General features: G+C 39.6%; 1 protein-coding gene across 2 annotated transcripts in view; it reads left to right on the forward strand.

Annotated features, from left to right (window-relative positions):
- agla (amylo-alpha-1, 6-glucosidase, 4-alpha-glucanotransferase a) overlaps positions 1-27,665 on the forward strand; it is a 51,291-nt gene that overhangs the window by 13,051 nt on the left and 10,575 nt on the right. Inside the window, exons 7-25 of one of the 2 annotated variants that reach the window (XM_069173213.1) lie at positions 903-1,014; positions 6,409-6,535; positions 9,878-9,980; positions 10,360-10,457; positions 11,030-11,169; positions 11,258-11,445; positions 12,124-12,247; positions 16,871-17,034; positions 18,571-18,672; positions 21,193-21,348; positions 21,536-21,686; positions 21,836-21,960; positions 22,067-22,179; positions 22,340-22,474; positions 24,530-24,660; positions 24,797-24,933; positions 25,153-25,286; positions 26,994-27,169; positions 27,385-27,487. In XM_069173213.1, the coding sequence (XP_069029314.1) occupies positions 903-1,014; positions 6,409-6,535; positions 9,878-9,980; positions 10,360-10,457; positions 11,030-11,169; positions 11,258-11,445; positions 12,124-12,247; positions 16,871-17,034; positions 18,571-18,672; positions 21,193-21,348; positions 21,536-21,686; positions 21,836-21,960; positions 22,067-22,179; positions 22,340-22,474; positions 24,530-24,660; positions 24,797-24,933; positions 25,153-25,286; positions 26,994-27,169; positions 27,385-27,487 (2,519 nt within the window). Of the gene's footprint in view, positions 1-902; positions 1,015-6,408; positions 6,536-9,877; positions 9,981-10,359; positions 10,458-11,029; positions 11,170-11,257; positions 11,446-12,123; positions 12,248-12,579; positions 12,704-16,870; positions 17,035-18,570; positions 18,673-21,192; positions 21,349-21,535; positions 21,687-21,835; positions 21,961-22,066; positions 22,180-22,339; positions 22,475-24,529; positions 24,661-24,796; positions 24,934-25,152; positions 25,287-26,993; positions 27,170-27,384; positions 27,488-27,665 lie in introns of both variants that reach the window. The other variant, XM_069173212.1, reaches the window with a different exon arrangement.

Below are 27,665 nucleotides of genomic sequence, written 5' to 3' on the forward strand. Positions count from 1 at the left end.
CATCGCACCTTCTGTCCCTCAGTTTTGGTGTTGAATAATTAACAGAACAGAAAAATATCCGATCAGATATTTTAATTATTGAGTTATGGCCACAAATATGTTTTGTTCGGGTTACAGTTACCTTTGACCACCAAACTGTCATTAGTGCGTCCTTGAGTCCAAGCCAATGTCAGTGCCAAATTTTAAGAAAAGATATCGGATTCCAGTGGGAAACGGATGTGAACTTACAGTGACCTTGACCTTTGCCCACCAGTCTTATCAGTTAACTCTTGAGTGAATTTCTTCAAATTTGGCACAAGGCGTTCCTGAGATGTTGCTTTCATGAGAATGGAATGAGCTGATAAGGACGGCTGTGAGGTCAAACTGACCTACGATCATTGAATACCAAAATCTTTGTCATCCTTGCATCGAAGTAAACATTTCTGCCAAATTTTGAGAAGGTCCATCATGGCGTTCCTAAAATATTGTGTTCACAAGAATGGCAAAGACATGAGATGACAGTGACCTTGACCTTTGACCCTTGACAATCAAAATCTTATCAGTTCATTGTGGGTACGAAGTGAATATTTTTGCTTAGTTTGAAGAAATTCCCTTAAGACTTTCTTGAGATATTACATTCACAATTAATGAGATGGACAGATGAGAGGGAACTTTGACCACCAAACTCTAATCAGTTTGTCTTTGAGGCCGAAGGAACTAATGAGCAGCATTCCAGACGTTTCTTTGATATCGTGTTCATGTGAATGCGTTGAATTGGGGTCACAGTGACCTTATACATCCTTATAATTGATACCTAATGTATCATGCCAATTTTATAACAACATTTTGCAGGCCATAAAGGCTGCAGTAAGAAAAAAAGTAAGTTGGTAACTTTGATCATTTGCGTTTGCCCTCTCTGGCAGGCCATCCGTAATGTGTTGTGGGCGAACGTGTATCCTGAGATCAAACTGTGGGAGTTCTACCAGGTGAAAGTGGACAGCGCTGTGGAGCAGTTCAGAATTCTGCTACAAAATGGTGAGTAGGCCAGTGAAACCAAGAAGTATTAACTGCAAAATAATGTGGAATCTGTAGAAACTGCAATCTTCAAAAACTCGTCAACATTACCATTTATGTTTAACTGCATGATTTTTCAATTTGAAAGCAGGATTTCTCGTCTTCACATTCAGATTATGTGATGCTCTTCCTCAAAACCTTGCGCTCTCACTCAAATAGATCCGCCTTGCTCACAGATCTGATCAGTGCTCACTGATAACTCTACTCAGCTCAGATATAGTGTTGTTTGCACAGATTTTGTGTCTCCAGCCTAACCCCTCCTCCGTCCACTCAGACTGCTTCGGTGCGCTCGTGAAACTTCTGCTCTCAGATCTCTTTTTTTTTTCTTCAAATAACCCAAAGTGACCATGTCTGAATTCCCCAACCAATAGAATGCTTGGTATAACGTTGACCAATGAAATTGTCACTGGCTCCTTGCAGGCGTGCTGGCTTTCTTTCTTACAGCATCCCTCGTGATCATTTACTGTTTAACCAGGTTCAGCGGTCCACTAACCAGCATTGATCCACTGTATCAACGACCTCAAGTAAGTATTTTGATTTAATTATGCGATATTTTCTCCAATTTAATTTAAGTCATATTTTAGAATGGGGAATACATCTATGTTAGTGACATGGGCTTTTAAGTGTATGCTTAATTATGTGAATACTGTTGCTAGGTAACATACAACATATTGCAGTCCCTCCAGGATTTTGTGTTTTTTGTGATCGTTGCGATCAAAAATGTTTGAATTTTGTGGTGGATTTTCTCAAAAATTGCCATGTAATTTGTGGAGTTTTAAGAGTTTTTTTGTGTAAAATTACAGGAATTAGAAAAAAAGTCAAGAAAGAAAAATAGGATTTTTTTTTCAAGGAATAAATATTTAATCACTTCCTTTGTTAATAATCATGCTGCATATCACAGAAATGTTTTAGTTCTAATCTTTTTTTACATTTATTTATTGAAAAACTCCAAAAAGCTTTCCAGAACAGAGTCTGTGACTGTAATATAGAAAGAATGACTACATCAGCTGGCTAGTTACTTTTGCTTGTGACTTCAATGAACTATAACGACAATTAAAAAAAAAAAAGGGCAACTGGTTAGGCAGGGCATATCTTGCATATGTACAAAAGGGTCTGCTACAGATAAAGCTAAGGGATTCCTTGAAATAGTGTTACAAATATTACAAATTTATTCAATTTATTTTCAATATCAATTAACGTTTCTCCAAGATTATGGGAGATTAAGAAACGGGGGTGGATCAATAAATTCTGAAACTGCTCCTGCAAATGGAGTGCAATGTTGTGACTTACACGGAGTATAAACTACACTTGTTCCTGCTCATGATTTCTCTGGATTTGTTAAGATAGTATAGATTTTTTTTTTTTTTTTTTTTTTTTTAATGTATAAACCTACAGTTTAACAGTTAAGAGGCACTGATTTTTTTGTTCTTATAAATTATATAACATGACATGTTTGAATATTTACGGTCTACTTTTCCAACAGAACCTGCTTGGATGTCACATCTTGGAGAGTTTGCAATGCAAGATGCAGCTGTCCTGACTCAGACCTCAACTATCTGCACTTTATGTGCGCTCATGAGTTAGTCCAGACAGTTACCGGTGAATGCTGCTGTCAAGTAGAAGAGCAAATCTGTAATGTAGTCCATTTGGTATAAATGTGCATTGACTATTAGGCCACGTATTGTGATTATGTCAGGAGAACAACACGAGGAAAGAGAGCACCAGACGAGGACAGCAGATAACATGAAAAGGCAGCACACAGAAAGAAAGCATCATCAGAGAGTGGCAAATAATGTGTTTTTAAGGCAGAAAAAGGAAGGTGTCATGTAGTAAAGGATAAATGTTAAATCTGTCTATCAGCAAAGGCAGGAAAAGCAAGAGACACACTGTAATGTGAAGACACTAATACAGTAGAAGGAGGGCGAAATAAGCGCTCAAGTAATAACAGGACAGACAACGAAAATAGAGAAAAGCAAGTATTAGTATAACAGAAAGTTGGGTAGTTAGGTAAGTAAGCAATTCCCACATATGAAAGAAGGGAAAAACTCCTCTTTAAGGGAGAAAAACCTCGGATACTAACACGGAACTAGGCTCAGAGGTGATTGGCCATCTGCCTCAACCGGTTGGGGTGAAAGGAGAGCAGAGAGATAAAAGGACAGCATAGAGATACAAAACATGAACTGGTGGTGGGACCGACAATCACAGAGCAGAGACATGCAGCTCCATGATGGGACATCTGGAAAAAAAAAGAACAGAAACTACGCGAGCGAGGGAACTGAATGGAGAGGCAACAGACAATAAGCTAAAACTATGGGAGAGAAGAAGCATGAAGTTAATGAGATGTGATGGTGAGATATGAGTTATATGGAGTTAAAGAGTGAGAGGCCTCGGCCTATAATAGCATAACTGCAGGATGGTTCAGGTCCACCTGAGCAGCTCTAACTATAAGCTTTATCAAAAAGGAAAGTTTTGAGTCTAACCTTAAAACTAGAGAGAGTTTCTGCCCCTCGAACACAAACTGGGAGCTGGTTCCACAGCAGAGGAGCCTGAAATCTGAAGGCTCTGCCTCCCATTCTACTTTTGGAAACTCTGAGAACCATGAGATAATAAGATGAATGCACTTATGTAAATTAAGTACATCCCTATTTAAATACGTTTTAGTACATTTAAATAAGGCTGGAATAAATCTCATTTTTACATTCATATAAGAATGGTAAAATATGTTTTTTTTCAGTTTGGTGACAAGGTACAGGCAATATTATATTTGTATATAGCCATTAACCACTTGTGAAAATGTCTAAGAATTTATTTTTGTATTTCTTAAGTTTGTAAAACTCATGTGAAACATAAAAACATGTCACTGAAGCATTGTCTCTCTTCTTGCAGTTCTTTAAAGAAATAAAGCTCTTAAGGAGCTTGTCTACATTTGAAATGATCAAGATGGTTGATGAATGGAAAATGCTCTGCCTTCGTTAAGGGCCTTTTTTTATTACAGCAGCTGATTGCTGTCTAAGCTAACACAAAATTAAACTAATGGTTACTACTTAAAGTTGACCCAAACTACAGTACAAAATATTTAGCATTGTCTCTCGAAGTGCTCTAGAGCAAGAAGATAAATGAAGCGCTTCACATAAAAACATATAAAGGAACATAAAAACATGTTAAAATGTCATTTTAAAATAAGAAAAAGAAACAAAATGGATAAGAACAGATAGAATTAACACAAGACACATTACTAAAATAATATAGCATTGAAATATAGAATAAAGCAAAATGCTTTTAATAGGCACAGTAGAGCAATTGCGGGCAGGTGTAGTTAGTTAAAGGCTAATTTAATGAGATGTGTTTTGAGCTTCCTTTTAAAAATATTTTCAGAGCTAGGTTTCCTGATATCTGCAGGTGTTGTGTTCCACAACTTTATAGCATAACTGACAAAAGCTGCATCATCGATTTTAGACACATGTACAGTTGAAACCAGAAGTTTGCATACACTGTGCAAAAAGACACAACACTTTTTTTCTCACTGTCTGAAGTTAAATCAGACTAAACCTCCTGTTTCAGGTCTGTTAGGATTACCAAAATTATTTAACTTTTGCTAAATGTCACAATAATGAGAAAGAGAATATTTTAGAGAATTTTTCATTACTTTCTTCAAGGTCAAAAGTTTACATAACGTTCCTTAGTATTTAGTAGCGTTGCCTTTGAACTGCATGACTTGGGTCAAACGTTTTGGGTATCCTTCCACAAGCTTCTTACAGTACTCTGCTGGAATTCTGGCCCATTCCTCCTGACAGAACTGGTGTAACTGAGTCAGGTTTGTTGGCCGCCTCGCTCGCACACGCCTTTTCAGATCTGCCCACAAATTTTCGATGGGATTCAGGTCAGGGCTTTGTGATGGCCACTCCAAGACATTGACTTTGTTGTCCTCAAGCCACTTTTTAACTATTTTGGCAGTATGCTTAGGGTCATTGTTCATTTGGAAGACCCATTTGTGCCCAAGTTTTAGCTTCCTGGCTGATGTCCTGGGATGTTGCCTTAATATTTCCAGGTAATGTTCTTTCTTCATGATGCCGTCTATTTTATGAAGAGCTCCAGTTCCTGCTGCAGCAAAACAGCCCCACAACATGATGCTGCCACCTCCATGCTTCACAGTTGGGATGGTGTTTTCAGGTCTACAAGCTTCCCCCTTTTTCCTCCAAATGTAACGGTGGTCATTATGGCCAAACAGCTCCACTTTAGTTTCATCAGACCACAGGATATGTCTCCAGAAGTTAAGGTCTTTGTCTTGGTGTCTTTTTGCAAACTGTAATCTGGCTTTTTTATGTTTCTTTAGGAGTAATGGCTTCCTTCTTGCTGAGTAGCCTTTCAGCCCATGTCGGTGCAGGACTCGTTTTACTGTGGATAATGACACTTTCTTACCAGCTTCAGCCATCATCTTCACAAGGTCTTTAGCTTTTGTTCTGGGGTTGATTTGCACATGTCGGACCAAAACACGTTCATCTCTGGGACACAGAGCCTGTCTCCTTCCTGAGCGGTGTGATGGCTGGACATTCCCATGTTTATACTTGCGTATAATTGTTTGCACAGATGAACGTGGCACCTTCAAGCATCTGGAAATTGCACCCAAGGATGAACCAGACTTGTGGAGCTCCACAATTCTCTCCCTGATTTCTTGGCTGATTTCTTTTGACTTTCCCATGATTTCAAACAAGGAAACAGAGTGTTTGATGTGTGGCCTTAAAATACATCCCCAGGTGTGCCTTCAATTAACTCACATGTTGTCAGTTAACCTATCAGGAGTTTCAAAAGCCATGACATCATCATCTGGGCTTGCCCACGTTGTTTAAAGACATAGTACTTTTGGTGTATGTAAACGTTTGACCTCAAAGAAAGTAATATAAAATTCTCTAAGAAATTCTCTTTCTCATTATTGTGACATTTAGCAAAAGTTAAATAATTTTGGTAATCCTAACGGACCTGAAACAGGAGAGGTTTAGTCTGATTTAACTTCAGACAGTGAGAAAAAAAGTGTTATGTGTCTTTTTGCACAGTGTATGTAAACTTCTGGTTTCAACTATATATGGAGAATTGAGAATGAAAAGGTGTTCTGACCCACACTTAAGAACAAACTTTATGGCTGGGTATATGGTGAAGGATATTACCTCTTGGTACAAATTTCTTTCTGAATATTAACTCTATATTTGAATGTGATATATTTGGGTTGGCTAATTTAGATGTATTTAGATGTTCACTAACAGATCACTACGACTGCACTCATTTGTTTGAAACCTGCATTGTGCTGATGGTGGAGACATTTAACAGACTTCAGATAACCTTTGCATGTGTTATTTTTAGGCACCAAGCCAGACCACAGTAAGACTGGAGGGAATAAGGGCCTGAAGATCATTCAAGACCCACATTATCATCGCTACGGCAACACAGTGGACATGGACTCTGCTCTGGAGACGTTTGTTCCTCACAGGTGATATTTGAAACCCACAAGGTGTAACTATAATTGGTGGGGAGGTGCTGATTAGGATGTTTTGGACTTGGATTGGCCTCAATGTTGATTCAAGTCATCTCATTATGAAGCCCCCCCAAGATCTTTTGGGGGGACTAATTATATTATTCATTCCTTTTAATATGTTTCATGTGCTTTAGTAATTTTCTTCTCTTATAACTTTGTAGACATAGGAGGCTATGTCTATTTTTGCTCAGCTGCTCCCAGCAGAGCACCTCATTATGAATTTGTCATTGGATATTACTGTGAATTTGGGATTAAGTATGCTGGTATAGGAACATGCTTTATAGGCAGAGTGATGTAATCAGTGAAGTTAAAAACTAAAATTCTATCATCAAGAGGTCTCACTAGAAGAAAGCAGTAGGCGGAGAGTAATCTGAAGGATGCTGTCGGTTTGATTCAAAACCGATTCAAAATACTTTTACATCACCAAAGCTCTTGACAACTGCTGCTGAGACAGACTGTAGCTCACATTATATATATATATATATATATGTGTGTGTGTGTGTGTGTGTGTGTGTGTGTGTGTGTGTGTGTGTGTGTGTGTGTGTGTGTGTGTATACAGTGGTGTGAAAAAGTGTTTGCCCCCTTCCTAATTTCTTATTTTTTTGCATGTTTGTCACACTTAAATGTTTCAGATCATCAAACAAATTTAAATATTAGTCAAAGATAACACAAGTAAACACAAAATGCAGTTTTTAAATGAAGGTTTTTATTATTAAGGGAGAAAAAAAATCCAAACCCACATAGCCCTGTGTGAAAAAGTGTTTGCCCCCTAAACCTAATAACTGGTTGGGCCACCCTTAGCAGCAACAACTGCAATCAAGCGTTTGCGATAACTTGCAATGAGTCTTTTACAGCGCTGTGGAGGAATTTTGGCCCACTCATCTTTGCAGAGTTGTTGTAATTCAGCCACATTGGAGGGTTTTCCAGCACGAACCGCCTTTTTAAGGTCATGCCACAGCATCTCAATAAGATTCAGGTCAGGACTTTGACTAGGCCACTCCAAAGTCTTCATTTTGTTTTTCTTCAGCCATTCAGAGGTGGACTTGCTGGTGTGTTTTGGATCATTGTCCTGCTGCAGAACCCAAGTTGGCTTCAGCTTGAGGTCACGAACAGATGGCCGGACATTCTCTTTCAGGATTTTTTGGTAGACAGTAGAATTCATGGTTCCATTTATCACAGCAAGTCTTCCAGGTCCTGAAGCAGCAAAACAGCCCCAGACCATCACACTACCACCACCATATTTTACTGTTGGTATGATGTTCTTCTTCTGAAATGCGGTGTTAGCGTAAAGCCAGATGTAATGGGACACACACCTTCCAAAAAGTTCAACTTTGGTCTCGTCAGTCCACAGAGTATTTTCCCAAAAGTCTCGGGGATCATCAAGATGTTTTCTGGCAAAAATGAGACGAGCCTTAATGTTCTTTTTGCTCAGTGGTAGTTTTGGTCTTGGAACTCTGCCATGCAGCCATTTTTGCCTGGTCTCTTTCTTATGGTGGAGTCATGAACACTGACCTTAACTGAGGCAAGTGAGGCCTGCAGTTCTTTTGATGTTGTCATGGGGTCTTTTGTGACCTCTCGGATGAGTCGTCGCTGCGCTCTTGGGGTAATTTTGGTTGGCCGGCCACTCCTGGGAAGGTTCACCACTGTTCCATGTTTTCGCCATTTGTGGATAATGGCTCTCACTGTGGTTCGCTGGAGTCCCAAAGCTTTAGAAATGGCTTTAGAACCTTTTCCAGACTGATAGATCTCAATTACTTTCTTTCTCATATGCTCCTGAATTTCTTTGGCTCTCAGCATGATGTCTATCTTTTGAGGATCTTTTGGTCTACTTCACTTTGTCAGGCAGGTCCTATTTAAATGGTAAATGGTCTGTACTTGTATAGCGCTTTATCACCTTTCAGTCTCAAAGCGCTTTAACATGGTTTTTCCATTCATACACTAATGAGACAGATCACCATGCAGGGTGCTGCCATCAGGAGCACATTCACACACTGATGGTACACCATCAGGAGCAACTTAGGGTTCAGTGTCTTGCTCAAGGACACTTAGGCATGTGGACAGGAGGAGCTGGGGATCGAAACACCAACCTTCTGATTAGTGTGCAACCCACTCTACCGTCTGAGCCACAGCCTCCCTTTAAGTGATTTCTTGATTGAGAACAGGTGTGTCAGTAATCAGGCCTGGGTGTGGCTAGAGAAATTGAACTCAGGTGTGATAAACCACAGTTAAGTTAAGTTATGTTTTAACAGGAGGGGGCAAACACTTTTTCACACAGGGCCATGTCGGTTTGGATTTTTTTTCTCCCTTAATAATAAAAACCTTCATTTAAAAACTGCATTTTGTGTTTACTTGTGTTATCTTTGACTAATATTTAAATTTGTTTGATGATCTGAAATATTTAAGTGTGACAGACATGCAAAAAAAATTGGAAATCAGGAAGGGGGCAAACACTTTCTCACACCATTGTATATGTACATCCAAGCAGAGCAGCTACAGCTATTCTCCCAACCAGATGCTAAAGACTCTCTTAGATCGCACTTTTAAAATGAATAAGCACTAAATGCACTCATATGAACATGAGCTGCTGAGCGGGTATCAATGTATGGCTCAGAAGGACTATAATACATATTTCAAGAGGACGCAAAACAAATTGTAACAGAATGCAAAATATTGCGAGAACTCAAAACACGTTGTGAGGGAACGCAAACATTTTTTTAATTTGGAAACCAGTCAAGTCTCTTTTCCTTAACTGCTTCAAGGTTAGTTTAAGTTGGAAAAGATTATATAATGTTCACATTGCTGCTTCTCAATATTTCTCAGTAGTTTGTTTTTTCCATTCAGTTCATGGAATTTGAAATCAAAGTTAACATGTGTTTCATTTATTCTCAGCAGCTTTTGCTTTCACTGACTAAGGCTCATTGACCATTTGTTCAAATGAAATGGTAGAAATTAAAGATTGGTAAATCCATTCAATTAGGTTTTGCTTTAAACTGATTTCATCTCTACTTTGAAAGTAGTTCAAAACTGAAATATCAGAAAAATACTTGAAGTAAAGTATTGCTAAGAAAGAAACATCGAAGTTAGGCCGAATCAACACTAGTTAAAGTTCATAGTTTGGCAACTTTTTAAGTAGGAATCTGAATTATATATACATAGTTTAAAGAAGTTTGAGAGAAGTGAATTAATTTCCTGACCTGTCTTGTACTATTTCTTTCTGCCGTTAGGTACATTATGTATACATACTGGCCACACTCGGCAGAATTTGGAGTAGTGTTTTGTTTTATGTTCTCTCCATAGTTCATCCCCGCAGGCCATTGAAGAGTGCTGTGCTTGGCTGAAACAGAAACTGAACGAGCTGAACCAAGAACAGCACCACGTCGTGCACCAGCATCAGGAGCAGGTGAGGATACGTGTAACGTAGCACCAGGCGCGTACGGACATATATAACAATTATGGAGTACAGCAGCATTAAATGACCGAGCAGTGAAGGAAGAAGTTTTTGAGCCACTACATATAAAGGCACATGGGATCCAACTGGAGCCAAATTTGGCACCTGTTGGTACAGCTGTCAGTGTAGTGAGGGAGGGGATACTGATATGGATACTAGACACGTCAAAAGGCACGATGTGATTTATGCCTCTGGCTCATTAGGTATTTTTTACAGATATCAAAATAATGCACTGTCGACATTAGAGTGATGCATTATATCAGCATATTGTGTGGGACTTGAGAGTTAAAAATCTTTTTCATCATGTTCTCCCCCTTCTTTTTTCCACCAGGCTGCCAACTGCATTGTGGGAAATGTAGTGTATGAACGCCTAGCCGAACACGGCCCCAAACTAGGTCCCGTTACCAGGAAACACCCTCTGGTCACCAGGTAGGGAAATTTAAAGAAGAAGATTTTGGGAGAAGGTAAAAAGAATGGAGGTGATAAATGAAGGAAGGATAGAGGTGGAGGGATGGAAATGCCTCAGACTTTTAGGGTCAAATTTACAACAAATATAATATTCTCCCTGAGGATAAAGCCTTTTCAGCCACGTAGTGTCAATGACAGAAGGTGTGTTTTATTTATTTTTAAATTGAAATTTTGAAATTTTGTTTTTGGCGGCATGTAAAAAAAGCTTATTTTGTATCCAACACCGAAAAGAGTTAAGCTTTTTAGGAGAAGGATTATTCTCAGTAAATTTCATTCTTGATTTTTAAGAACAGTGATCATCAGAGGGAAGGGCAAAATAATTCCCTTTTCCAGCATCAATATCATAAGTGACCATCCACCATTAACAAACGTTTTCTCCCTTGTAAAATGCTAAAGTTGATACACACAATATTACCAGGTATAAATGGCAAAGCTGCATCATATCTAACATATAAAACAGGGATATAAGGATCATGATAATGCCAGGGAGATGTGTTGGAGGGTTTCATTGTTTTTCATCTTTGTGTCTTTAGGTATTTCACCTTCCCATATCAGGACATGACTCTGGAGCAGGAGATGCAGCTGCTCGACCAGCCGGACAAGACGTGCCACTTCCTGGCTCACAACGGGTGGGTGATGAGCGATGATCCACTTCGCAACTTTGCTGAGCCAGGTACGCATAATACACAACTGCCAGATAGATGAATACATACTGAATGTTATATTAATTATGTATTGAAGTGTGCGTCGGTTCTTTCTAGGCTCCAACGTGTACCTGCGTCGAGAGCTGATCTGCTGGGGCGACAGCGTCAAACTCCGTTATGGCAGCGGACCTGAGGACTGTCCGTACCTGTGGGCCCACATGCAGAAATACACTGAAATCACAGCCAAATATTTTCACGGAGTCAGACTGGACAACTGCCATTCTACACCATTACATGTTGCTGAGGTATTGTGACATATTTTCCTATTATCAGCCCTCCCAGTAAGGATCTTTAAATACACCGTTTGAGCAGCAATATGGACCCTTACAATATAAAATTGTACAGTTCCTCTTTATTATAATTATTCTGAAATTTGTGAGGCTCTAACGGTCTTTGTTTTACCTGACATGTTATTTGCAAAATCTAGTGGACACATTGAGTGTGTGTTGCGCATATAAGCCGCACATCCAGCATGTATCCTGATGTTGACTATGATATCAGAAGTAGTCCAATAGAAACCAGAATACTATTAACTGTTAACACCTCAGTCTTCCGTGTTTCTGCATCCTTGACTGACTTTACATAGTAGTGGGTCAGTAAAACAAGAAAGATGATGACTCAAGCACAAATAAATAAATGCAGAAAAAGACAAATAATGCGTGAATTCAAAGAAATCTATTTTATGTTAGGTTAAAGGACATAATTTGATCATGTCTTCTATTTAATTCTGCACCTCCACACGTTACATTTTTACAATGTATTCAGAATAGGTACTTGCTGGTTTCATGTCTATATCCCTGTTTGTTATTTTTAACAACATAAATCAGATTCCAATGCTGACTTGTTTTACATGCTTGTATCCCCTTTAATAACAGCTTTTTCTTCTCTCCTTGTCTGTGATGCTGGCGTATTGTTGTGTCCAGGCCATGTTAGATGCAGCTAGAGTGGTCAGACCCAATCTGTATGTGATAGCTGAACTCTTTACAGGCAGCGAGATCGTAGACAATGTGTTTGTTAACGGGCTAGGAATTAGCAGTCTCATACGAGGTACGCAACCCATGCATGGACTAACTTTGTGTTTTTGTCCCTTTCTTCTCTCTTCACTGTTTGGTTCTGCATCTCACCTCTCCTTACCAACACTTCCCCCTTTTTATCTCTTTATTCTAACTCTGTGTTCTTTAACGACATGGTTGCATGCTGTGGTTCCTTTGAGACATGTTATCACTAACTGGCTGATTCCTATCAATCCTCCTCCTTCTCTTTCTCCCACTACAATATTTTTCTTGTATTTTTTTTTTTTTTTTTTTTTTTTTGCGCTTGCCCTCTACCCCTCTTTCTTTGCACTGGTTTCGGTGTGTTGCCTTGCTGTGGTTGACCAGTTCATGCTGGATGTGGCCAGAAGAGTGTGTCCCAAGCTGTATGTGGTGGCTGAACTGTTCACCGGCAGCGAAGAGCTTGATAATATCTTTGTTACCAAGCTAGGGATTACATCACTCATACGAGGTACAGTACACGTTCGTTAAGTTACGTTCGTATATTATTACATTCATTAACATGTTTCTGCATTAATTGATTCAAATTTGTACAGTTTTCACACGAGCTTCACACGTGTGCTAAAGCTGGCGCAAGTAACATTCACAACTCTCCAACACTATAAAAGTGAATATAGTTGCATATAAAATGCCAAAAGTCTAGTTGAATAGAAAATGTAAAAACAATGAAAATGAGTAATATTCTCAACCACTCATGGCTATCAACTTAGTCCAAACATTGGTGAATCATTACTAAATATGTATTTAAGTATTTTAAGTTTATTACTAGTGCCTCACCATTATCTCATTTTCTGCACTGATACAAAACCCTATTTTCATTTTTGACAAAAGTAGCCAAACTTATCAAATATTAAATGTTGTTTAAGTACCAGAACAGGAACTAATCTGAAAAGATTTTAAAAACTATGCCAGAATGTACTGAATAAGTATACAGTGGACGCCAATAGTTGAAGTCATTTTTAATCTCGTCACATTGTCGTTTCAATTGTTGCTCTTTGCTTCTCTCTAATGTATACTAAGTCTGGTAGCAGTGTTTAATGGTGGTTGACAAATAGCTTTTAGGATCATTATGCCTCCTTCTGATGGAAGTAACGCTTTACTAAACCAGGCACCGGAAAAAAAACTGGGGATATATCGAAGGATGAGTTGCGTGTAGGAATAGATTTGAAATTTTTCAATAACTATTTAAATATTCCAAAATCATAAACTATCTCTCGTTCAAACGACAATTAGGTGGATCTGATCTACTTGGAGGATTGATGAAAGCATGGCATCAAAGTTACATCTTTATTCTAAGAGAGAGGCTTCATCAGCGCCAAATGGCTAGACTCAAAATTATAATAATAATATAAAAATACTGTGAGTCCAAAAATCACAAAAGGCAACTAATCAGACAACGATCAAAAGTGAAGGTATTTAAACTAATGTAGAAACCAAGAGTATAACCATGGACGACGAACTGAGACACAAAACAGCAGCAAAAAACAGAATTTACTGGATTACAAAAGACACAGGAAGGTGATCGGACAAGCAATCTGACACAAAGACCTCACCAAGAGGAGAACGGGAGGTATACAACGAAGAAGGCTGATAGTAAAGTGGAGACATGAGCAGAGAGTCGGGGAAGCAGTAGTTGTAGTTATATTCTCCACCACTCATGGTTGTCAACTGGGTCCATACGTTGGTGAACTACTACTAAATCTTTGTGGTCTTCACTTAGGTTGTGAATAACAATTTATTAATCCACTTTCATCATTAGATCAAATGATAGTTTAAATAAAGTGAAAATTGACGATTGCAGTGTAGAAAACAGACAAGGACGGGAACTGAAATGACAAAATAAATCAGGAAACACAAAACCCAGACTGATATCGCAGTGTTCTATATCGCCCTATTTACGTACTAATGCGTGAGTGCAGTCACACTGTCAAGTATGCACTTACGTGCATTCGGAAAGTATTCACAGCGCTTCACTTTTTACACATTTTGTTATGTTACAGCCTTATTCCAAAATTGATTAAATTCATTTTTTTCCTCAAAATTCTACACGCAATATCCCATAATGACAAAGTGAAAATAGTTTGTTTAAAATTTTTGCAAATCTATTAAAAATAAAGAACGAAAATATAACACGTACATAAGTATTCACAGCCTTTGCTCAATACTTTGTTGAAGCACCTTTGGCAGAAATTACAGCCTCAAGTCTTTTTGAGTATGATGCTATAAGCTTGGCACACCTATTCTTGGGCAGTTTCTCCCATTCTTCTTTGCAGGACCTCTCAAGCTCCATCAGGTTGGATGGGGAGCATCGGTGCACAGCCATTTTCTGATCTCTCCAGAGATGTTCAATCGGGTTCAAGTCTGGGCTCTGCCTGGGCCTCTCAAAGACATTCACAGAGTTGTCCCGAAGCCATTCCTTTGTTATCTTGGCTGTGTGCTTCGGGTCGTTGTCCTGTTGGAAGATGAACCTTCGTCCCAGTCTGAGGTCCAGAGCGCTCTGGAGAAGGTTTTCATCAAGGATGTCTCTGTACATTGCTGCATTCATCTTTCCCTCCCTCCTGACTAGTCTCCCAGTTCCTGCCGCTGAAAAACATCCCCACAGCATGATGCTGCCACCACCATGCTTCACCGTAGAGATGGTATTGGCCAGGTGATGAGCGGTGCCTGGTTTCCTCCAAACATGACGCTTGGCATTCAGGCCAAAGAGTTCAATCTTTGTTTCATCAGCCCAGAGAATTTAGTTTCTCATGGTCTGACAGTCCTTCAGGTGCCTTTCGGTAAACTCCAGGTGGGCTGTCATGTGCCTTTTACTGAGGAGTGGCTTCCGTCTGGCTACTCTACCATACAGGCCTGCTTGGTGGAGTGCTGCAGAGGTGGTTGTCCTTCTGGAAGGTTCTCTCTTCACAGAGCAACGTTGGAGCTCTGTCAGAGTGACCATCGGGTTCTTGATCACCTCCCTGACTAAGGCCCTTATCCCCCGATCGCTCAGTTTGGCCGGGCGGCCGACTCTAGGAAGAGTCCTGGTGGTTCCAAACTTCTTCCATTTACGGATGATGGAGGCCACTGTGCTCATTGGGACCTTCAATGCTGCAGAAATGTTTCTGTACCCTTCCCCAGATCTGTGCCTCAATACAATCCTGTCTCGGAGGTCGACAGACAATTCTTTGGACTTCATGGCTTGGTTTGTGCTCTGACATGCACTGTGGGACCTTCACGTTGTCATTATGGGGTATTTTGTGTAGAATTTTTAGGGAAAAAATGAATTTAATCCATTTTGGAATAAGGCTGTAATATAACAAAATGTAGAAAATGTGAAGCGCTGTGAATACTTTCCGGATGCACTGTACAAGTACTCAAAACAGTCCGCAAGTGGAATATGAGATGATTGACACTTTTCAACATCAGCCGTCGCCATAATGGCTTTTTAACGGAAAGGGCGGTAACACCGACCTCACGTGTTTTCAAACTGCCACGACTGAGTAAGAAAAAAAGAGTTGAACCAAGTACCACTGTACTGTTGCTGGACAGAAGCCATCAGTGTGTTTATTGTGTTAAACAGAGGGCACAACGAAATGCTAATTTCTGGATAAAAAAAATTCTAATTGGCAGACATTTTGACGAGGCATGCATTTAAATGTTACGGTTATTTCCAGTAAGTGCAGAAACTGCAGTATGCAAACACAACCTGTCAAAATTAAAGTACAAAACAATTAAGTGTAGTATGTAAGTATAGTATATATGAGTGTACCAAGAGATGTATGCTATTTGGACAGGAAGTCCCCAAACCATCACAAGAAGGTCTCTAAAGACAAAGTGCATGACACGCTAAAACACTTTGTGGAAACCGTGTCAGTTGTACAAACTAAAAGTGACCACACTACAACATCTGATCTTTTATCTTTGCTATAGTTTCAATGTCATCACATTCTGTTTTTATTTACATTTTACACAGTGTCCCAACATTTTTTTAAACAGGGTCACTCGCACATCTGATCTTTCGTATCCGTTCCACTTCCACACCACTGAAGTCTTGCTCCCCTGTTTGGAAAGACCTCTTGGACTGTGAAGCCGCTTTCCACCACACTTATTGTTGCTGCGCATAGAACTCATGAAGAGCAACGCACCTCACCTCAAGTCATGGAATACTGTCAATATCACAATATTTTATGAATTTATTAAAAATGATGACCATATTATTGTAAAGTATGATGCCTACTTGGAGTGGGCTAAGACAGCATTTCAGTGGATGATAGACAAAAGTTATATTCACTGATGAATCCTAGTTTGAGATTTGTGACCGTGACAGCCAGGTGTATGTAAGGAGACAATGATACTGCAGCGTATCAAACCCACACAACATCATGGTGGTGGGAATATAGATATGATAATAACATAACACTCGGCTTTTTTAAGCTAATATAATTCACAATGAAACATGTTGTATTATCTTCACTGTATTCACTATTGGCAGGTTTGTGTTGTGCCGCAGCTCTTAAACACAAACGCCTGCATGTTCAGATCGGAATGTCCAGAACTGCACAAAGCTTGAACAAGTGAAGTGTATATGGTTGGTGTTGCGATAACTGTCTTACCAGTTTGTTCCTCACCGTGTCTGTAGAGGCCATGTCAGCTGGTGACAGCCATGAAGAGGGTCGGCTGGTCTATCGTTACGGAGGTGAGCCGGTCGGAGCCTTCGTTCAGCCCAGCCTCCGCCCGCTGAAGCCCTCCATTGCTCATGCCATGTTCCTTGATGTAACCCATGACAACGAGTGTCCCATTCAGGTGGGTCTCTGTCGGGGGGTCATCGTAGGATGGGGGTTGGTTAGGATGCTGATAACTGTTTAGTTTTCATGTGTGTAGCCAATACAAATGTCAATTTTTAATTCAATTCAATATTATTTCTATAGCGCACCAAATCGAAATACAAGTCATCTCAAGGCAATTAACTTTGTAAAGTACAATAGAACTTTACAATGTTAATTGTAACAGCATAACTAAGAAACATCTCAAGAGCCAGGCCTAAATGTAAGCTTTATCAAATAGAAACGTTTTAAGCCTCATCTTAAAGGTAGAGAGGGTGTCGGCCTCCCAAACCCAAACTGGGAGCCCGTTCCACAGGAGAGGGGCTTCAAAGCTATTGGCTCCACTTCTAAATCTACTTTTGGAAAATCTAGGAACCACAAGTAGATTAAGAGCGATGCTATAAGTTCTTTGAAATAAGATGGAGCCTGGGTGTTAAGAGCTTCTTAAGTTAGGAGAAGAATTTTTAAGAAGAGAAGCTAATACAGGAGAAATATGATCTCTCTTGCTAAATCGTGTTCATATTTTAGATCAACTGCAGGCTTTGGTCCCGGATGCTGGGACATTCTGACAACAAAGAATTACAGTAGTCTAGCCTGGAAGAAACAAATGCATAGATTGATTTTTTTTTCCTGCTACATGCAAAGGTAGAATATTCCTGATTTAAAAAGAATATTGAGTAGATAGAAAAAAGCAATCCCAGAGACTCACTTCATGGGTGAGATGGACTCCAAAATTCCTCACAGTGGTGCTGGAGATCATGACAATGTCATCTAGAGTAACTCGTAAAACATTTCCAAGGTGTTCAGGGCCCAATGACTGTCTGAATTTATTCAATAATTATTGGTCATTCAGGCATATATGTCTTTTATAGGCATTCGAAGTTACACTAACTGATTTGTTCCATCCAGTTTCATAGATAGATATAACTGGGTGTCATCTGCATACCAATGTAAATTTATGCAGCTTTTCCTGATTATATGACCTATGTATAATGTGGAAAGTATCGGATCTAGCACCGTTCCCTGTAGCACTCCACAACTAACGTTTGTGCGTGTAGAAGCCGCATCACTGACATGAACAAATGATAGATAGATAGATAGATAGATAGATAGATAGATAGATAGATAGATAGATAGATAGAGAGAGAGAGAGAGAGAGAGAGAGAGAGAGAGAGAGAGAGATATGATTTGAACCAACCTTGTCCACTTTTTTTAAACCCAATGACATGTTCATGTTCCTGTCTATGTCATAAAATGTTGCGATCACTCATATCAAAAGCAGCACTAAGTTGTCTGAAGCGATGAGAATAATGCTGGTAACCTTCACCGATGCTGTTTCTGTGCTATGATGCAGTCTTAATCCTGACTAAAAGTCTTCAAACTAACTATTCCTGTGCCTTTGGTCTCATAATTGATTTGCAATTCGAATGTCGAAAAGATATGTTGATGATTTTGAAAAAAGGAATTGTTGCAGTTAAAGGGAATAATTGCTTCTTGTTGGACTTTTGTTTTACAGCTCCGTTCAGCACTGGACTCTCTTCCCAGTTCTGCTATCGTTTCCATGGCCTGCTGTGCTACCGGCTCCACAAGAGGATACGATGAATTAGTGCCACATCAGGTTATTTAAAAACACAACACAAGCTGTCATTTGCATCTGGTATAAAACAGTAATTCTTTGTGTTTAAAAATAGCTATGTATTTTTTATATATTAATATTGCCTCACTTATTGCAAATACAAAAATGTGGTTAATTGTCTTTTTTTTTTAACTTTTAACTGTGTAACTGTTGTTTAAAAGACCAGATGTAGAGTTGTCAATGAAAAGGTAGCTGGCTGGACCCTAAAGTAACCATTTGTGCTACTAAAGAAGCTACATGATTTAATCTTTGAAATGCAACTTTTAATGTCCATTTTAGATAAGACTTTATTAATCCCGCAGTAGGGAAATTTAGTCGTCACAGGAGCATATGAATACGGTTAGGGAAAAAAAAAAAAGTAAGCACACAATAAGAAAAAAATTACAAAATATGCACACGATGAAAAATAAGATAGATAAAAAATACATTTTCTGTAGAAAAGAATTAAACAAATTTAGACCAATGTCTAAATACATACACTAACTATATACACAAAAATAAATAAATACACCTTGGGGTGAAAAATCATGTACATGTTTAAACAAGTCTTCTTTGCTATTACTGTAGTACAGGGAAATATGATAAATTAGTATCTAAGCAGGGTACAGTGCATCCGGAAAGTATTCACAGCGCTTCACTTTTTACACATTTTGTTATATTACAGTCTTATTCCAAAATGGATTAAATTCATTTTTTTCCCTCAAAATTCTACACACAATGTATACCCCATAATGATAATGTGAAATATTTTTTTTTAAATTTTTTGCAAATCTATTAAAAATCAAAAACTAAAAAAAAAAATCACATGTACATAAGTATTCACCGCCTTTGCAATTACACTCAAAATTGAGCTCAAGTGCATCATGTTTCTACAACTTGATTGGAGTCCATCTGTGGTAAATTCAGTTGATTGGACATGATTTGGAAAGACACACACCGTCGATATAAGGTCCCACAGTGCATGTCAGAGCACAAACCAAGCTATGAAGTCCAAAGAATTGTCTGTCGACCTCCGAGACAGGATTGTATTGAGGCACAGATCTGGGGAAGGGTACAGAAACATTTCTGCAGCATTGAGGGTCCCAATGAGCACAGTGGCCTCCATCATCCGTAAATGGAAGAAGTTTGGAACCACCAGGACTCTTCCTAGAGTCGGACGCCCGGCCAAACTGAGCGATCGGGGGATAAGGGCCTTTGTCAGGGAGGTGACCAAGAACCCGATGGTCACTCTGACAGAGCTCCAACGTTGCTCTGTGAAGAGAGAACCTTCCAGAAGGACAACCACCTCTGCAGCACTCCACCAAGCAGGCCTGTATGGTAGAGTAGCCAGATGGAAGCCACTTCTCAGTAAAAGGCACATGACAGCCCACCTGGAGATTACCAAAAGGCACCTGAAGGACTGTCAGACCATGAGAAACTAAATTCTCTGGGCTGATGAAACAAAGATTGAACTCTTTGGCCTGAATGCCAAGCGTCATGTTTGGAGGAAACCAGGCACCGCTCATCACCTGGCCAATACCATCTCTACGGTGAAGCATGGTGGTGGCAGCATCATGCTGTGGGGATGTTTTTCAGCGGCAGGAACTGGGAGACTAGTCAGGAGGGAGGGAAAGATGAATGCAGCAATGTACAGAGACATCCTTGATGAAAACCTTCTCCAGAGCGCTCTGGACCTCAGACTGGGACGAAGGCTCATCTTCCAACAGGACAACGACCCGAAGCACACAGCCAAGATAACAAAGGAATGGCTTCGGGACAACTCTGTGAATGTCTTTGAGAGGCCCAGGCAGAGCCCAGACTTGAACCCGATTGAACATCTCTGGAGAGATCTGAAAATGGCTGTGCACCGACGCTCCCCATCCAACCTGATGGAGCTTGAGAGGTCCTGCAAAGAAGAATGGGAGAAACTGCCCAAGAATAGGTGTGCCAAGCTTATAGCATCATACTCAAAAAGACTTGAGGCTGTAATTTCTGCCAAAGGTGCTTCAACAAAGTATTGAGCAAAGGCTGTGAATACTTATGTACGTGTTATATTTTCGTTCTTTATTTTTAATAGATTTACAAAAATTTTAAACAAACTATTTTCACTTTGTTATTATGGGATATTGCGTGTAGAATTTTGAGGAAAAAAATGAATTTAATCAATTTTGGAATAAGGCTGTAACATAACAAAATGTGTAAAAAGTGAAGCCCTGTGAATACTTTCCGGATGCACTGTATGCACTGTATAATATATGCATTACACAATGTACTGCGGTGATAGCTATATTTAATCTAAACATTTTAGCTATGTATTACATTACATCATGTGACTTTTTTTTTTTTTTTTTTCCAAATATTTATCCCTTATATTTCTGTTTATAATGATCAGTTTTGGCTTCATTTCTAATCCTTGTTATTGCACATCTGAATAATGGCTAATATCATGAATAGGTCTATCTACTCTTTCCCCTATAGACCTAGTCTAGTACAGCTCACCTGTGTGTGTCTGTGTGTGATTAGATCTCTGTGGTGAAGGAGGAGCGGTTTTATCCCAAGTGGAACCCCTCGGCAGCTCCGACCTCCACCGGCGAAGTTGGACTCCAGACTGGCATCATACCCGGGAAACTGGCACTTAATCGGCTGCACCAGGAACTGGCTGCCCAGGGATTCATACAGGTACAGGAAAATAATGTACAGCAGGTTTCACAAAACATCAGCTCACGCTTATGATTGTTTCGTGTCATCCTCCCTCCCGTTTAGGTGTTATTCATACAAAACCAGAGTTGATATCCGTACGCTAATTGTTGTTATGATCGTTCCAAGAAATCCCTAACCAACTTTGATTTCTAATCGTCGTCTTAAGGTGTTCGTAGACCAGGTTGATGCAGATATCGTTGCGATCACTCGTCACTGTCCCAGCACCCACCAGTCTGTGGTGACAGTGAGCAGGACCGCCTTCTCGAACCCCAAAACTCACCAGTACGACGCAGAAGTGCCACCCATGCTCATACCCGGTATAAGAACGAGACTATCATCTGAATCTCAGATAATAAACGTGTTTTTATGTAAATGGTTTTTTTTTTGGTTTTTTTTAAAGTGTTCACAGTTTCTGCAGAATTTTTCTCAAAAATGGTTTCCCAAGACTAAGAATATGTTTCTCCAGGGAAGGTAGAGGAAGTAGTGTTGGAAGCACGGACAGTGGAAAGGCATGCTGGGAGTTATAAGAAGGATGACAACTACATTAATGGCATGCCAGAGTACACTGTGGAAATAAAAGAACATATACCGGTAAACAATGCTATGATCATTTTCGAGGATTATTTTACTTTTTTTTTTTCTTTTCTTGTATCAGTGATATGAGACATCCTAATGATATAATTATTATAATCTCTAGTTGGCCGAGAGTGCGGTGGTGAGCCAACCTGGAGTGGCATCTAAAGATGGATCAGAATTTGTGCAGAAAATCACCTTCCAGAAGTTTACACCTGGCAGCGTCTTCGCCTTTAGGTAACAGACACACACACACACACACACACACACACACACAAGCCAACAAGAAAAAACCCACTTATCAATTCTTTCTATTTTATTTAAAGCAAATCTATTCCATTGTGTGTTTAATCCGATGTCAGTCACAACAGTTTCCTCCCACTGTTGCTCCTGACAGGCTTAGTTTGGATCCCAAAGCTCAGAAGCTGGTGGGGGTGCTGAGGTATTATCTGTCCCAGTTCAGCCCAAAGTACAAGAGAGGCAGTGTGGTGGAGGAAAACCCACCAGAAGCACTGCAGAAGCCACTTTCACAGTGAGTACAAGTTCACCCGCTGGACATGTTCTGATGAGACATAAGCACTTTCAATTTGTCCTATGGACAAAGGTTGGACCCACCATAATTAGGAATATCTTTTCCTTGAATCAGCCAAATTCTGATTGTAGGTTTGTGCATAACAATACTGGCATAAGAGTCTTACATGCAACCATAAATCTTTGTAGAACTCTTTGAACCTGTTTGTAATCTGAAAACCTATTAATGAGCAGTGAGAAAGGTTTTGGGGTAAGTTTGGGCAACTTTATAAAGAAAATGAATGCATCTGATAAATTTCAATGTACAGTGCATCCGGAAAGTATTCACAGCGCTTCACTTTTTACACATTTTGTTATATTACAGCCTTATTCCAAAATGGATTAAATTCATTTTTTCCCTCAAAATTCTACACACAATACCCCATAATGACGTGAAATACATTTTTTTGAAATTTTTGCAAATCTATTAAAAATCAAAAATGAAAAAATCACATGTACACAAGTATTCACAGCCTTTGCCATTACACTCAAAATTGAGCTCAGGTGCATCCTGTTTCCACTGATCATCCTTGAGATGTTTCTACAACTTGATTGGAGTCCACCTGTGGTAAATTCAGTTGATTGGACATGATTTGGAAAGACACACACCGTCTATATAAGGTCCCACAGTTGACAGTGCATGTCAGAGCACAAACCAAGCCATGAAGTCCAAAGAATTGTCTGTAGACCTCCGAGACAGGATTGTATCGAGGCACAGATCTGGGGAAGGGTACAGAAACATTTCTGCAGCATTGAAGGTCCCAATGAGCACAGTGGCCTCCATCATCCGTAAATGGAAGAAGTTTGGAACCACCAGGACTCTTCCTAGAGTTGGCCGCCCGGCCAAACTGAGCGATCAGGGGAGAAGGGCCTTAGTCAGGGAGGTGACCAAGAACCCGATGGTCACTCTGACAGAGCTCCAACGTTGCTCTGTGAAGAGAGAACCTTCCAGAAGGACAACCACCTCTGCAGCACTCCACCAAGCAGGCCTGTATGGTAGAGTAGCCAGATGGAAGCCACTCCTCAGTAAAAGGCACATGACAGCCCACCTGGAGTTTACCAAAAGGCACCTGAAGGACTGTCAGACCAGGAGAAACTAAATTCTCTGGTCTGATGAAACAAAGATTGAACTCTTTGGCCTGAATGCCAAGCGTCATGTTTGGAGGAAACCAGGCACCGCTCATCACCTGGCCAATACCATCTCTACGGTGAAGCATGGTGGTGGCAGCATCATGCTGTGGGGATGTTTTTCAGCGGCAGGAACTGGGAGACTAGTCAGGAGGGAGGGAAAGATGAATGCAGCAATGTACAGAGACATCCTTGATGAAAACCTTCTCCAGAGCGCTCTGGACCTCAGACTGGGACGAAGGCTCATCTTCCAACAGGACAACGACCCGAAGCACACAGCCAAGATAACAAAGGAATGGCTTCGGGACAACTCTGTGAATGTCTTTGAGAGGCCCAGGCAGAGCCCAGACTTGAACCCGATTGAACATCTCTGGAGAGATCTGAAAATGGCTGTGCACCGACGCTCCCCATCCAACCTGATGGAGCTTGAGAGGTCCTGCAAAGAAGAATGGGAGAAACTGCCCAAGAATAGGTGTGCCAAGCTTATAGCATCATACTCAAAAAGACTTGAGGCTGTAATTTCTGCCAAAGGTGCTTCAACAAAGTATTGAGCAAAGGCTGTGAATACTTATGTACGTGTTATATTTTCATTCTTTATTTTTAATAGATTTGCAAAAAATTTCAAACTATTTTCACTTTGTTATTATGGGATATTGCGTGTAGAATTTTGAGGGAAAAAAATGGATTTAATCCATTTTGGAATAAGGCTGTAACATAATAAAATGTGTAAAAAGTGAAGCGCTGTGAATACTTTCCGGATGCACTGTAATGGAGCATTTACATGCAGATAACCTCATAAGATAAAGAATATACGTAAATAAGTAAATACAACAACCATTTGTCATTTGACGAAGTGGCACAGTTAAATTACCCTGGGTGTGTTTCACAGGCTGATGTCCAAGCTGACGTTAGTGGACCTGAACATCCTGCTGTTTCGCTGCAACTCAGAAGAACAAGAGGATAGTGGAGGCTGTTACAACATCCCAGGCTGGGAAATGCTGAAATACGCAGGACTACAAGGTCATTACACATCACTTATACATTTCCTCATGCAACCATACAGTTTTGAACTTTACAGTTCATTAAGTATACACAAAATAATCAAATGTCTCCAAAACAAGTATTTGTACATGTGGCGGTTGGTGTGTCTCCACAGGTTTGATTTCAGTGTTATCTGACATCCGTACCAACAATGACCTGGGTCACCCTGTGTGTGATAACCTCAGACAAGGAGACTGGCTGATCGACTATGTCTCCAACAGACTGATACACAAAGAGGGGCCGCTGGCACAGGTAAAGATTTAAGAGCTTTTAGGGGAAGGTCACCCCAATTTTCAAAAATACAACAGTAACATGTTTTATTCCAGACACTGTTCCAGTTGTTCTGGTTAATCCAAAGAGTTTTTTTTCACAATGGAAAAATTATTTTATAAAGGAATTAGTCCCTGTGAAAAAAGATGATTATTTTATATATGTATTGTACAGACACTTTGTAACGCTGTGTGTGTGCAGGTAGGTCAGTGGTTGGTGTCTATGTTTAACTACCTGAAAAACATCCCGCGCTACCTCATCCCCTGCTACTTTGATGCTATCCTGGTGTCGACCTACACCACGGCCCTGGATGCAACTTACAAACTCATGTCGAGGTAGGATCTCTTTGTTTGTGTGGGAATTTTCACCAACTTAACACATCTTTATTTTTACAACCCCGTTTCCCCAAAAAGTCAGGATTCTGTTTAAAATGTAAATAAAAACAGAATGCAATGACTTGCAAATCATGTAAACTCATATTTAATTGCAAATAGACCAAAGACCAAGAAATCAAATGTTGAAACAGAGACATTTTTATTGTTTTATGAAAAATATCTGCTTATTTTGAATTTGATGGCAGCAAAACGTCTCAAAAAAGTTGGGACGGGGTCATGTTTACCACTGTGTTGCATCATCTCTTCTTTTAACAACACTGTAAACGACTGGTAACTGAGGAGATCAGTTGCTGGATTTTTGGAAAATAAATGTCGTCCCATTCTTGCCAGATATAGGATTTCAGCTGCTCAACAGTTCAGGTTCTCCTATGTCGTATATTTAGTTTCATGATGCTCAAAATGTTTTAAATGGGTGACAGTTGTAGATTGCAGGCCGGCCAGTTTAGTACCCGCTAAAAAAAATGCTGAAATAATCAAGGCCTTTTCTGAAAAATACATTGCCTGGATGGCAGCATATGCTGCTCCAAAACCTATTTTACTGCATATTATTCAACATTAATTATGCAAGCTATCCATGCCATGTCCAGTAATGCATCCCTGTGCATCACAGATGCTGGCTTTTCAACTGTGCTATTAAAAAGCTGGATGGTCCCTCTCCTTTGTAGCCCGCAGGACAAATTGTCAATTATTTTCCAATGAGAATTACAAATTTTGATTCATCAGACCACAGGACAGTTTTCCAATTCATCTCAGTCCATCTTAAATGAGCTCGGGCCCAGAGAAGGCGGCGGTGTTTCTGGATTATGTTTACAAATGGTTTTGTCTTTGCATGGTAGAGTTTTAACCTGCCTTTGTGGATGAAGTGATGAACTGAGTTCACAGACGATGTTTTTTTAGAAGTGTTTCTTAGCCCAAACAGTGATTTCCACTCCAGAATTGTTTATATTTTTAATGCCTGAGGGCCCGAAGATCACAGCTATTCAATATTGGTTTTCAGCCTTGTCCCTTGCGTACAGAGATTCTCTGAATCTTTTAATGATTTTAAATTTCTTCAAATTTACATCTACAGTACTAGATGATGAAATCCCCAAATTCTTTGCAATTTTACATTGAGGAAAATCTTTCTTAACTGTTTGTACTACTTTCCACAGTCTTTCACAGAGTGGTGAAACTTTCCCCATCTTAACCCATGTGTGACTATTTCTATCTGGGATGCTCTTTTTATACGCAATAATCTTACTGACCTGTTGTCAGTTAAACTTTCATTTCATTGTGAGATGTTCCACCAGGTGTTGTTTTTTTTAGCATAACACAACCTTTCTAGTCTTTTGTTGACCCTGTCTCAACTTTTTTGAGATGTGTTGCTGGCATCAAATTCAAAATGAGCATATATTTTTATAAAACAATCAAATGTCTCCGTTTCAACATTTGACATGCTGTCTTTGGTCTATTTGCAATTAAATATGGGTTTATGTGATTTGCAAATAATCCCACTCTTTTTTTTTAAACGGGGTTGTAGATGTAGAGATTTACATTATTGAAATGTTATTTTGATAAGAAATTCTGACTTAAAACTCAGTTTTAATGACTTGTTTGTTGAAGTCAAATGAAATTCTGAACATAACATAACTTTCCGTCTTAAAACAGTTTCATCCAGAACGGCTCCAGTTTTGTTCACCACTTGGCAATGGGTTCAGTTCAGATGTGTGGTGTCGGACGCTTCCCTGCACTCCCTCCCATTTCTGCCCAAATAGATGACGTCCCGTACCGCATCAGTCCAATCACTGGCCAGAAGGAGCAGTGCTGTGTCTCATTGGCTGCAGGTAGCCTAGCTACAGATTCCTAATGTTTTCTCTGTGGATAAGATTAAAGTAAATAATCTGAAAAAAAAAATCATTTCATTTCATTTAACTAAGCTTGTATTGATTTAAAAAAAAAATCATTGAGATAAACTTAGAATAAAAAATTGACATTAACACATTGTATGGATGGACATTTGATTGCTTTTTTTTTAATTCATTGCCATATATTTCCTCAGGTCTTCCTCATTTCTCTGAGGGTATTTTCCGTTGCTGGGGCAGAGACACTTTCATTGCTCTCAGAGGACTGATGCTCATCACCGGGCGACACATTGAGGCTCGGTATGTACGTCATACGTGCCTGTGATCTGAGCCGTTTCTAATAACGTACTATTTGTAGTTGTTAGTCATCAGCAGTAGTCTTTTAATTTGAAAGTCAGTACTAAATCTAATTTGTCAGTTTGCTTAGTGAAATCCCACAGACACAAACAAATACAAATAACTGTTCTTTTTATGGTTT

The sequence above is a fragment of the Embiotoca jacksoni genome, unplaced genomic scaffold, assembly GCF_022577435.1.
Source record: "Embiotoca jacksoni isolate LCO1_2020_lvr unplaced genomic scaffold, fEmbJac1.0.p SCAF_59, whole genome shotgun sequence".
Lineage (NCBI taxonomy): Eukaryota > Metazoa > Chordata > Actinopteri > Embiotocidae > Embiotoca > Embiotoca jacksoni.